A 12,726-nucleotide genomic window follows, 5' to 3' on the forward strand; every position below is an offset into this window, starting at 1 on the left:
TAGCCACTGCACCAGCTTGAACTGCACTTATGGGACTCGCCACATGATACTGCAGTGCGGGTTTGACTACAACCAAGGTGTGTACTAGGCCGATGGTGTTGGCCAGTTCACCAGAAGGATGAGCGGCACTAGTACTGGCTCTCTGCTCCATACAAGAGCCCTGCGGTTCTTGCACCTCAACAACACCAGAAGAACAGGGGTCAGGTATGCCTGACCTTGGCAGGGACCACTACTCCCTTCAGCAGAGCTATCTGTCAGGGTGCCGCTGCTGTCTACAGGTTCAAATACTAAGCCTGAATCTGACAGATGGGTGAATTCCTCTTCACGCTTATCTGTCATGCTCAGAAACGTGTAGGCCTCTTCACTAGTGTACCTTCAATTGGACATTGTGGCCTCTAAATTTACTGGTACAACTAGTGAGACTCACAGGCAAAAAGAGCACCTGACTGTCAGAGCCTGCTTCAATTGCTACACAAACACCCCCCCCCCCCCCCACACAAACTACCACACTCAGCATTCGCAGGGATCAGGCCTGACTATGCAAAGGCTGCACTTATGCATGTTGCATTTTTGCAGGTGACAGTGATCAACTGATACTGCACTTGGGTAGACTGGGCGGAGGGTCTAAACACAGGTGCTAGCAGGGATCTGGGCTGATACCCGCTAATGCTGCATTTTTGGGAACCTTAAACTATTGGGGATGCTAATATAGATCTGATCAAAGAAACTGATCTGTTCAGACACTATACTACTAAGGGAGGTGTATGGTGCGTACGTACATGTTAGAGCTACTGGCACAAATTAGACGCTGCCTGGGGCGATGCAGACCCTAATTGATGTCACCCACTGGGCAATCAGAGGGTTAAACCTTTAATGGGTAATATACGGCTGGTGCCCACACACACCACTAACCAGCATCACCAGCGATTACTGGTGACAGGGCTAACTAGGGGGCAAAAACCTTTATTATTAGGTAGTATATGGGGGTACCCGACGCTATAAAAAAAAAAAAAAAAAAAAAAACCTGACCTGCATTTACACTTACAGGCAGGGGAAGCATTTTCTTTCACCATAACCGATCAGCAGGTCCAGGGGACTGATCAGTTCTGTACCCAATCCGACTGCTGCAGGCAATTTACACTTGCACACCCAAGTGTAAATTGTCCTGCTTTTACTGACACAGGTCTGGCTTTCTCTCTGGAACCAAGGGCTACAAGAGAACCATCCAGAACCTGTGTTTACCAACATGGACACAAGCTGTGCTAGGATTTGCTACAGCCAATCAGCAGCCCCAGGCCAAAAATCATTGGCCAGGGCCTGCTGCCCAGCTTGTGCTGTAGAGAATCACAGCACAGATGGGGCTGGAAGACATACATGTATGTGATCCAGCCCAGTCACTGTGCCTGCAGTAACTGTACTGCGAGCTGTCCCCTAGTGGTTAAAGTGACAGTAAAGATGCACATCTGTCTTAACAGCTTGCAATATTTTTTGTAAACCAGACTACATTTTGTGCAAACAAAAATACACATAATCAGACCCATCATGCAACATGAAACAAACAAGAGAGACAAGAATTTGGGGGGGTCCGCATAATTGTTTTATTTAATTTTTTTTTCCCCGAATTGTATGTGTATTGATACACATTTACTTTAAAATATAGGTCATTAAGCCAGTTTTGTTTGGGGCACATTTGAACAAAGTTTCCTTGGGACAAAGTTTAAAAATTTGAGAAACACTGCCAATTTTAAAGGTTAGAAATTCCATAATTTCACAGATTGTGTATTGTTAAGTGCTGCTGACACATTCTTGATGTATAAATAGATGAATCTTACATTCAAATCACATTAAATTTTGATACAATTTCAACACAAATGAATACAGCACAGCAGTATTCAAGAAATGCTTGCACAGAAATGAAAAAAAAAAAAAAAAAAAAAAAAACGATATATACTCTAGTGCGAGGTCAGCCATTGAATTTTAAAATTAAAGCTCCAAATATACTGTATGAAACACATCCATGTGGACAAATTTTGGGCTCTTAGGATACACCCTGTCAACATAAGCTACTATACTTAAAATAGCTTACGTGCATTAACAAGCAGACAGCCGTCCACTTGACTTGGATTAAAAAGATTGTCAATATTAACACTTTGCAGCTAAAAAAGGGTGCATTCATGTGGGCCACTAAGCAGTAAATATTTAGGTTTCAATAAATAGCTTAGGCACTATGGCCATTTTAGAAACCGCCATTCTTGAATGAAAGTGGAATCTAGTTAAGAAGTGGTGCAATAAAGCACCTTGTGGCAGTAAATAGAATTTTTACAAAACTGTTTACACTCCAATTGTGCCCCATTTTTATGTTAAGATCGGTACCAGATTTCTTCCCCATGATCAATTTCATGGCTATGTAAATACCATCTGGAACACTGCACTGCAATATGTTTCATGCAGAAGACTGGCAACATATACTGCCTTCAAATATCTGTGCAGGGTACATTCAAAACTTTCTAGGACAATGTTGATTAAGAGCATAACACATTAGGGTTTCACTGCTGCCCACATGTATAAACTTGTTACAAGAGCCTGTGCATCTAGATAATCTTATTCAGCCAACTGATATATATTTCAGGTAAATGCAGACGTGGGTACAAATGCATATTAGAACTGACAAAATGTACAGTGCAGCTTTCAGACATGGATTTGAGTATGAAAAGAATTGCACATTCTTTAAAAGAGTGAAACCTGTTTTATACAAGAATATAGGAATGTCCAGTCTTTAAAACAGGAATCCAGGATGAAAGAGGTAAGGCTGTTGTCAAAAAAAAAGTACTATCGCAGTCCAATTGGGCTTAAAATTATTCCACTTTACAGATGTCTATACACGTTTGGCTGTCAATAAGCGTACTCCTGAACATGGGTTTGGAATACTGCCAAACAAAGGAATGAAGGCCAATACAGTGCAACAGTTCCTTATATGCTAATTGAGCTACGGTTCACATACATATGCCCAATACAGTACACATTGTCACAATTAATTAGACTGAGCTGTGGGTACGCTCAGACCTTAAAAATACATCTATTTATACAAAAACAATGTGTGGTCACCAGGTTTTAGCAGCTTTTTTTTTTTGTTTTTTGTTTTTTTTTTATATATAAAAATCATTAAATGCTTCATTTGCACCAATCCCACTACAGAACCAGTTACAACTGCGAACACGAGAACGTGTACATATTTATACTGGCACTTTGTGCAAAGGCTACACTCATACACACGTATGTGTTTTCTTTAACAAAATATTCATTATGTGAAGTCACAGCTTGTGCCTGACTACATTCAGCAGTTTGTACTAAAAAATACTTTATCTGTGCAGGATTTCCCTGCATTCATTTACATATGCTACAACTTTTACAGTTATTTACAGAACTTCAAAGTTCCATTCATCACATACTAGGCTAAGGACAATTACAGAGTGGCAAGTTGAAGAGTGTACATCTTACATTTATGCTAAAAGCTATACACTCACTATACAGCAGCAATGCTAATAGACAGACACTGCCAACAGAATTAAAGAAAAAGATTTTAAAAGCAGATCAAAAAGATTTGCTATGCACTCTAGTGCAGAGTAAAGTGCTAGGGACCTGCTCTGCAATGTCAGACATGTCAGAATCAACCAGAGTAAGGCATTCTTAGTCTATATTAGAACAGCTTACTCACAAACTACTCTGAAAAAACATTTTGCAGAATGACCTGTGCGCTTTAGTTCAGAAAGAACTGAAATCTGACAGGCCAAACTTGTTTTTTTTTCTATGAGGTATATCACAAGTTCTCCTTTACTCCCAGAATATATATTGCAAATATTCATGCTGGATGTAAGATCTGCTTTAGTCATGTAAAAAAAAAAAAAAAAAAAAATGAACAAAAAACACATGACATAATAGCCTTGTCTATAGGACAGGGGTTGACCTTCTACAGTAGAGTGCTACACATCTGACAAATAGGGTGGTAATTATGTACAGCAATTTAGCTTATATTTAAAGATGAGTGTTTGACTAAACACTCTGAAATGTTGCTCAAAAGTTTAACCTATAAAGCCTCATGCACACAGGCAGTTTGGCCTTTACAGTGTAAAAAAACTAGGCTTTTGGGCATAAGGGAGGCACTGGTGAAGCATACAGCTCAATGCTAGCTGCCTGTAATATGAACACACTGAAATTTGACATCTGTACACTGAGTGATACTCGTGTTTAGGGCAGTATGCACTAGGGACCGGGACCCTAAAACACAGGAATTCTGTGTTTGGAGTATCCATCCCCAAACAAGTGCTGCACAAAACAGTATCCAGCCACAACATATTTCAGCCGGTCATTGATTGACAGGCCGCTGTCAGCAGGATGTATGCTGTGCCTGTGGCCTTCCTTGCTACTCAAGAACACCCAATTTTTAAGCTTTAAAGAGCCAAATCGCCTCTTTGCATGAGCCCTAAAATAAAAGTGAAATTTTAGCGTTTGGGGCACATATTCATCAAGGCCACATTTTATAAAAAAAAAAAAAAAAAAAAAAAAAAAAAAAAAAGAAGACTTCCTACTTTAAATATTGGCAGTCCCTGGTAGTGCAAACATGCAGTGTTAGTTGGCACATAATATTTATATATAAGTAATATACTTAACTAATAAACCAGTGTAGGAAAGATCAGTCTGATAGCACACCCATCCTGCTGCTATTGGTGGAGCAAACTGCAGCTGCTTTGAAAGAGGAATCACAGCTATGCAAAAATTAGTTTACAACTAAAGATAAGCAAACTGTACTAAAGTATCTACCCCAGTTATGCTAGACGAATTCAAGACAGGTCAGCTAACACTAGAAAAAATAAAAACCCACACACCCACTAATAGGATGTATATAAGAGCCATCACAGCACAAGCAACAAAATTAAAAATATACAAGGAAAGGTAAAGCACAGGTAAAGACTAGCTGGAGAATGCTACTTGTTCCAAACCAGCTTTAGATGCACCCACCAGTTCACTTCAAGTGCAAAAGTATTGTATATACTTAATTTGGTTAGGAGGTGGAAACAAGGAAATTCAGTGCAATACGCACAATTTATGCTGTGAAAAAGTGCTTCAGATGCAGGAGTCTTCACGGAAGTATCTCCTCATATTAAGTTCAGTCTAGCTCCTGAGTGACTTTAGCCAGAACAGATCCATTCCATACTGGTTTATGTGCCTTATGATACGTTAATAGCTGAAGAAGCGAAAAGAAAAACAGTCTTCAACTTGCAATTCTGTAATGGCCTGTAACGGCTTGGCCGATTTTGCCCAGGCTGCTCAGGCTTGGACCTTCAGCAGCGTCTTGAGTTGGAAAGACATGAATTCTTTCTCGGCAGGACTACATGACAGATGTACCCAGTGGCTTGGGGGCTTTGGAAGAACACTTGGTGATGGTGGCTCACTGAATTTGGCACCGGCATAATTCTGGTTTTCTTGACAACTCAAGAGGTTCTTTGGCCCAGGGAAACCCGAATTCCAGTTCTGGTTTGAGGAACGATTATTTGCTCTGTTTTGCATGGCCTGCCATGCAAAGCCAGATGGACCACGAACTCTGTCTTTTCCATGAGAAGTATTATTCTTCTGATTGTTCCGCTCTAATTTTTGTCGATTGTTCTGCTTGCCAAGACTATGCCTATGCTGTTGAATAGGAATGTTAAATCTTTCACCTCCTCCCATCTTCAAACTTTATGTCACCTAAAATGGAAGGAAAAAAAAAAAAAAAAAAAAATTAAATCTAGACTCTCAAACACCACATACAGGAGTCAATTCTGCACATCCAATTACTGAAAATCTTTACGCTTTAAATCTGAACACCTGAAATGGCTAATAGATGCAATACACATTACATATGGACTGTTCTATCTGCCAAAATTTGTTATACTGCCCAGCACAGACAGGAGAGTAAACTTGCTGCTCTCAGCACAGATCATCCATCAAGGCTCCCCCAAACACCAACTGGTCATTAAAAAGGAACAAATTAAAAAAAAAAAAAACAAAAAAAAAAAAAAAACAAAAAACACACACACACACACACACACACACACACACGAGATCCTTCTGCCCTCCCCTCCTGAAAGCATGCTTGAAGCAGCTGAAAACATTACACGAAGGACTATAGAAGGGGTTATGAGAAACTGAATGCTTATCTTAGTACTTCTAGTATAAGTGTAAAAAAATAAAAAAAAAAATAAAAAAAATAAAATGCTAACAGAACTGTAAAGGTTACCTATTTAGCTGTAATAGACAAACAATTGTTAGCCACAATTAAAGTGCATGCCAGGGGGATGGCAGATCTGTAAAAACATTTATATTAACCCATATTTTATCCTTTAACCATTTCCCTTCTCCACCATTGTAATATGACACACACACAGAGTGGCTCTCCCGTCCTGGGCGGGTGCCATGACCTTGGGCTTCCCGGCGTTGTAAGGGACGGGCGCACGCAGCGTCACTTAGGAGCCGATGCGGGGGCCCGCCAGGCACCCACGATTGCTAGTCACAGAGCATGAACCTGTCAGGGGAGAGGAGACTGATCATGTGTTCCTAGTATATAGGAACACCGATCAGTCTCCTTCCCTAGTCAGTCCCATCCCCCAGTTAGAATCACTCCCTAGGTAACATATGTTTAACCCTTTGATCTACTTTCCTACCAGTGACATTTACACAGTAGTCAGTGCATTTTTATAGCTGTATAATGGTCAATGGTCCAAAAATAGTGTCAAAACTGTCTGCCACATAAAAAAAAAAAAAAAAAAAAAAAAAAAAAAAAAAGCCATTTATAGTACAAAAAGAGCAAATAATCGCTACTTTAACTATTTCTTTCACAGTTCTACAGTAAAAAAAAAAAGGAACCTCTTACAGTAGTGATTATTTGCACTATAAAGGGCTAATATTCGTTTTTTTAACCCCATTATGTTACTAAACGTCTTAGACCTGGTTCACATCTATGTGTTTTTTGCAGAAACAGACTACAATTCATTTACATGGTTTCCTATGGGACACGTTCACATCTATGCTTTTTAATCTGCCCAACAACAAATTGGCCAAAAAAAAAAAAAAACTGTTTTTTTTTAAATAATTGTAATTTCTGAACGAAAACCACATACACTGTCTGATAATTCCTTTCACCAAGAAGTTTTCTATTTCCAAATTTTCCCATCACTGTGGTTGAAAATGAATGTAGATTTGACCCCACTAACGATTAGAAAATTGAATGAATGTTCTTATCTCTCCTGTAATAGTATATACAGTATATCTCTTCTGTCTGTCTGTTATTCTCAGAGTGGATTAGATATTTTGCTCCCCAACCATATAGTTGGTTATTTTTATTTACCACTGCATAGAGATATTTAAGAATAAATTGCCTTTTTTAAAAACTTTACATATTAACTAAATTATACACCACACTTTTTTTTTTTTTTTTAAGGTTATTAACTGATTAATCGAAACAATAATCGGCCAACTAATCGATTATGAAAATATTCGTTAGTTGCAGCCCTAAAAACAACCCCACTTTTAAGAAGTGTGCAATACAGCGGTAACAAGAATAAAAAATATTTACCTTCCGGCTGATCCTTCAAACACCTTCACTCCCTTTCCTGATCCCAGATGCAACAAGATTCCTGCTATCCTCTGTGATCCTCTCCTTAGCCTGCCAAAGTGTGTTTGCATGAGCAAGTGACGGTCCAAATCCAACATGAATCCCCTGGGCTCTAGGCGGCAGGGGATGGTGCTGAGTGAAGTCTGCACAGCTGTTAAGGAAAAACACAAAATGAAATAAGAGGAGGGGTCTGACGAGCGAGAGGAGGAGGAGTAACAGGCAGCGTACGTGCACAGGAAAAGCCAAACAGATCAGCAGTACAAAGTACTGCCAACAGAAAGCACTTACTGCGACACAAAGAGTAAACAGACAGAGGAAAATAAAGCTTCACGTAAACTTATTGGATTTAGAGGGATTCTAATTAAATATAGCTACATTCACAAGGCAGTCTGTACATTTACATGACCCTTTACCTCTACAAAGACTTTGGTGAACAGTAATTACACATATTAACAGATTCTTACTTAGTACCGTATAAGGAAGTCCAACATTAGGAAAAAAAAAACACCACTCCAGAACACCTAAAAATCAACCAGCTTAAGTAGTCTGCTTAATAATTAGGTTAAACAAAACAGGACAAAATTGCCACAAAGTAAGGCTGACCATACATTGTACAATTTTCCCTTTAGATTGACCAAGATATGGGGAGGTCAAATCTAAACAATTTGTAATTTGTATGTAAATCAGGTAGGCCCTTGCACTACATAGCTGAAGGTAAACCTAAAAAGGAAACTAAACAAGAAAATTGTGTGGCCAATCTCTTAGATTGTAAACTCTAAAGGAGCAGGGCCCTCTGATTGCTACTGTATTAAAGTGTATTGTATTGTCTACCCCCAACTTGTAAAGCGCTAGGTAAAATTGTTGGCGCTATATAAATCCTGAATAATAATAATAATAATAATAATAATAATAAACAACAACTAGTGGCCAGCTTAAAGCTAAACACACCGGAAAGTTATTTTCAGCTGGGAGTTCAGGTTGTACTCACAGTTGGCCGTTTTAACTGAACCTAGGCATAGATCATCCCCTTGAAACAGCTCCTTTGTGTAGAGGGCTCTGAACTGTGCCCGAACCACTTGGCAGAGGTGGCACTTGTGATCCAGTACAGAACTCTCCACAGATGACGGAGTACAGAAGCAGGGATCACTCTGATTTAGTTAGCACAGGTGATGTTGTAAGTGTGCCCAGGGACACTTGCCCACAGCCCAATATGAGCACAAAACAGATCAGGGCAGTCCAACCGTGCCCACACTTAGATCTGAAAATGTCACCTTGTGTTAAAAGCAATGGTGCCATCCCAATAGAACAAGGGCAGCTCAAGGCTATAGATCCACAGCTACCCTGACCTCTTGAAATAAAAACCAATGTTACATGCATTGTACCAAGAAAGCACACTCACATAACAGATTCCCCTTCTAATAAAAATAAAAAAAGTTAAATAAAATAAGGGCAACTAAGCAAGGATCTACCTTTTAAAGGTCACTGGAGTAGCGATCAGTGTGGGTGTGAATAGATCAGATGGGAGCCCGATCTAGGCCAGTGATTGTTGATAAACAATATTAGACAGATGGGTAGAGGAAGTGGGGGGGGGGGGGGAGGGGTGGTTAAAGTGATACCGGCACCATACAACATTGTCGGAAATGCCAGGAACTGGCCCTGGAAGTTATTTCCTAACGACTGAAGACCAATGTGAAGCGTCCAAAACATCCTAGGCACAGGGAATGTAATAAAAACAAAAAGAAGCGAACAAAGAACCGAGCAGAGAAGCAGGTACAACATGGCGCCCAGAGAGGCGGGGCCGTACCCGTCAGCAGTCACATAGAAACTTACCAAGACTTCAAAGCTGGCTCCTCGTCGTTCCCCACAAGGCAGTGGTGAACGTCCAAACAAATCACCCGTAAAAAAATAAAAGGTGTCTGGTTAGCAAAAGCCCACTCCGGTGTCACGCTTCCTCCACACAGCTCTCCTCTCAGCGTCCAACACGCAACTCGCCACTCAACCTTCCCAACTCAGCCAGAAAAACACACCGCTCTCTCCGCCCCCTCCAGCTCTACGCCAATCACAGAGCGCTCGCCTCACCGACAGCCAATCAAAGCGCTAGTTCCGTGAAGGGCGCCTGTTGCGGTGCGGACTTGGACTTCTGCTTGCGTGGCCCCGCCCCTCGTTTCCACATCCAATGCCTCTTGTTATTGTGTGTGCGGGGGAGGATGGGAAAGCAAAACAATGTCGTCACGCCACACAGAAAACTTACCCAGAGATTGTAATATCCGCCTGCTGAGGGGAGAGGGGATGAGTTCGTAGTCCAAGCAGCCTTTGTCTGGATCGAACCAGTCCTCTCACAATAAAATCTGTATAATATCATATAACATACAAATAAAGATGTGCTTGTTATGAGGTGAATTAAAAATGAAAGCAGTTGAAATGTACTGCTTGGAGTGTTCGTAAAATGAAAACAATGTCGTCGTGTTGTACATGGGGAAAGTTATAGAGCAGGCTGGTCGGCTTTGTTCTCATAGCTTTCTCTAAGTACTGGTGAAAAGTCTTCCGAAATTCGGTCATTTAGACCGTTCATTCGTTTTTCGGACAGTTAATGGTCACAAAATCGATAATCGTTGGGACGTTTTTGAGCCGAAAAAACAAAGGACAAGTTTGGAAATTTTCTGCCGAACAAACGATAAAGTAAAAGGTTAATGTGTTTCCCTTCCGAACGGTCTGCACTAGGGATATGTAAAAAAAAAAAAAAATGAACAAAAATTTATTCATTTATGTTCACTGAATGATTTATCGGTCATTACATGATGGCACTATCGTTTGCGCTCACGGCCAAATGTTTGTTTTTCGAAAATGTGTTTGACCGATTTTTCGTATAGTGTACAGCCTACACCCTGAAAAATGAGCATTCCCGCCATATTCCTTCCTTTCCTCAGCCTTTCACTACATGTAAGCTTTTTTTTTTTTTATTTTTTTTTTTAGGGGAGAGAGTACTTTTTTATGTTACCCACTTCTCCATTCCTCGCCCAGGCAATGGTGACGTCACCCTCTATAGTCGTGTTATGACCACAGAACTCCTTTCATTTTTACACACGCAAGTTCCTACTTGGAGGTGACTGTATTTCTATCATACAGGGCAGTTTCAATCCTCCTCATCAAAAAGATTGACATGTAAACCCTAATGGCCTGTACACACGATCCGAAAAATCAGATGAAAAATACAGCTTTCGAATCGACCATACGATAATCATTAGTACGGAGCTTTTAAGAGCTGATCACAAAAGTTCATCCGATATTATCTGATCAAACACAATTTTTTTTCCTCGTACGATACCAGATCATACGATTTTCGTTTAATCAGTACAGTTGTCATAGGAAGATACAATAGAAACACACTACAACACATGACATCACTTCCAATTTTTTTATTCTGTCGTACGAGAATTTTTGTCACTTTAGTAACCTCTTCATTTTTAAAATGCAACTAGCATGCAAAAAAAAAAAAAAAAAAAAACGGCGATCTGTCGTACAATTTTTGGATCGTGTGTACGGCCATAAGGGCCCTTTCACACTTAGAAGTTTTTCCAGCGCTTTTGCGTTAAAAAAAAAGCATTTGAAAAGCTCAAGAACAATGCTTCTGTTTAAAATCAATGAATGTGTTCACACTGGGGCAGCACGCTTCCATTGCGGTGAAAAAAAAAAAAAAAAAACTTTGCTTGGAGCATGTTTGTTTGGGGAGCTAAAAAAAAGAAAAACGCAACAAAAAACGCTCCTCCCCACTGAAATGAATGGGATCCCATGGGACGCCCCTGCTAAATGTTTTTGGTGCAGTCTTTGAGTCACATGTCCTTTAAAAACCGCACTGCAAACGCGCAGAAAAAAAAACGCCCTATTAAACACATAGATGTTTTACTGGCAGTTTTTAAGCAAACCAGTGTGAAATTGCCCTAACATACTATTCATCTCATTTTTCAAAGCCTCAGCCTGTGCTTAACAGCGTTTTCCACATGTCCACCACCCAACAGTACTTTAGCATTTTTCCCAGTGGTTGTCAACTTATGAGTTAGGGGGGGCCTTAAATGCATTCCAGTGCGTTTTTGGTACGTTTACTGAGGCCCAGTACAAGTTCTGTACATAAAAAATGCAGCACGACCAATTTTCTTTTCTTTCTAAAACGCACTGGAACGGACTGCAGTGGTGGGAACTATGCCACTGGCATTAATGTGATCAACTTTCCTTGCATTTTTCATGCATAAAAAAAACAAAAAAAAAAAAACGCACTGCACCGCATCTGGTGTGAACTGGCCATGAGAGTCTGTCAGAAACTGCATTCCTAATAGAATGGGTCAGAGAGTGAGGACATGATACATTTTTGGCTGAGGATATGCTGCAGAAGACAATAAGAATCTAGGAACGTTACATGAGGCTAGTAGTGGTCAATGCTATTACCCCAATGTTCCCACTACAGACTGCTGAGCTCCGAGGGCCACACATCATATACCACAGGGCCACGTGCTGAATAGCACAGCAATGCATTAAAAAAGGTGTATGGCAGGGGTCTCCAGATTGTGGCCCTTTGCTAGCCTTTATCCGGCCCTTGGGGCACTTTTCCTCCCACTGACACCAACAATGGAGCACTATTTCTTCCACCGATACCAATGATGGAATATTATTCCTCTCACTAATAGGGGGGCACTATTCCTCCTCCTCCTATATTGACCATGACCACCAACCCTGAGGCCATATTTATTCTCATTGATGCTGAGCCCGGGACATTTTCTGCCCCCCCGCTGGGCACAATCAGGCCCTCCTAAAGTCTGAAGGACAATAAACTGGACCTTTGTTTGAAAAGTTTGGAGACCCTTGGTGTATGGTATGTTGCCATGCGCACATAGATGTTTTGTGTTTTGGGAAATCCAATATTTTTCGGTTATCACAGGAACTCTAGCAATGGGCAAACCTGTTCTGTGGACAACTGTCTAAAAGAGAAACCCTCTCGCTTTCAAAGATCTCCTATTACTTCCTCCTGTGTGTTATTGGGACAGTGAAAGGAAACCTCCCCAACAGAAAAAAAAAAGCCTGACAGG

The 12,726-nt window shown here is 40.5% G+C and overlaps 1 protein-coding gene across 1 annotated transcript; it reads right to left on the bottom strand.

The window, feature by feature from the left end:
- Positions 1-1,223: 1,223 nt before the first annotated feature.
- On the bottom strand, positions 1,224-9,681 carry PNRC2 (proline rich nuclear receptor coactivator 2). The gene is made up of 3 exons (XM_073615492.1): positions 9,479-9,681; positions 7,610-7,799; positions 1,224-5,742 (listed from the first exon to the last, which is right to left on the bottom strand). The coding sequence occupies exon 3, from the start codon at positions 5,722-5,724 to the stop codon at positions 5,326-5,328; it is 399 nt and encodes a 132-aa protein (XP_073471593.1). The 5' UTR covers positions 5,725-5,742; positions 7,610-7,799; positions 9,479-9,681; the 3' UTR covers positions 1,224-5,325.
- Positions 9,682-12,726: the final 3,045 nt, after the last annotated feature.

The sequence above is a fragment of the Aquarana catesbeiana genome, linkage group LG02 (assembly GCF_042186555.1).
Source record: "Aquarana catesbeiana isolate 2022-GZ linkage group LG02, ASM4218655v1, whole genome shotgun sequence".
In the NCBI taxonomy this organism is placed as follows: Eukaryota; Metazoa; Chordata; class Amphibia; order Anura; family Ranidae; genus Aquarana; species Aquarana catesbeiana.

Bases quoted from the DNA above. Each gene is read 5' to 3' on its own strand.
- PNRC2 (XM_073615492.1), bottom strand. From the start codon at position 5,724: ATGGGAGGAGGTGAAAGATTTAACATTCCTATTCAACAGCATAGGCAT.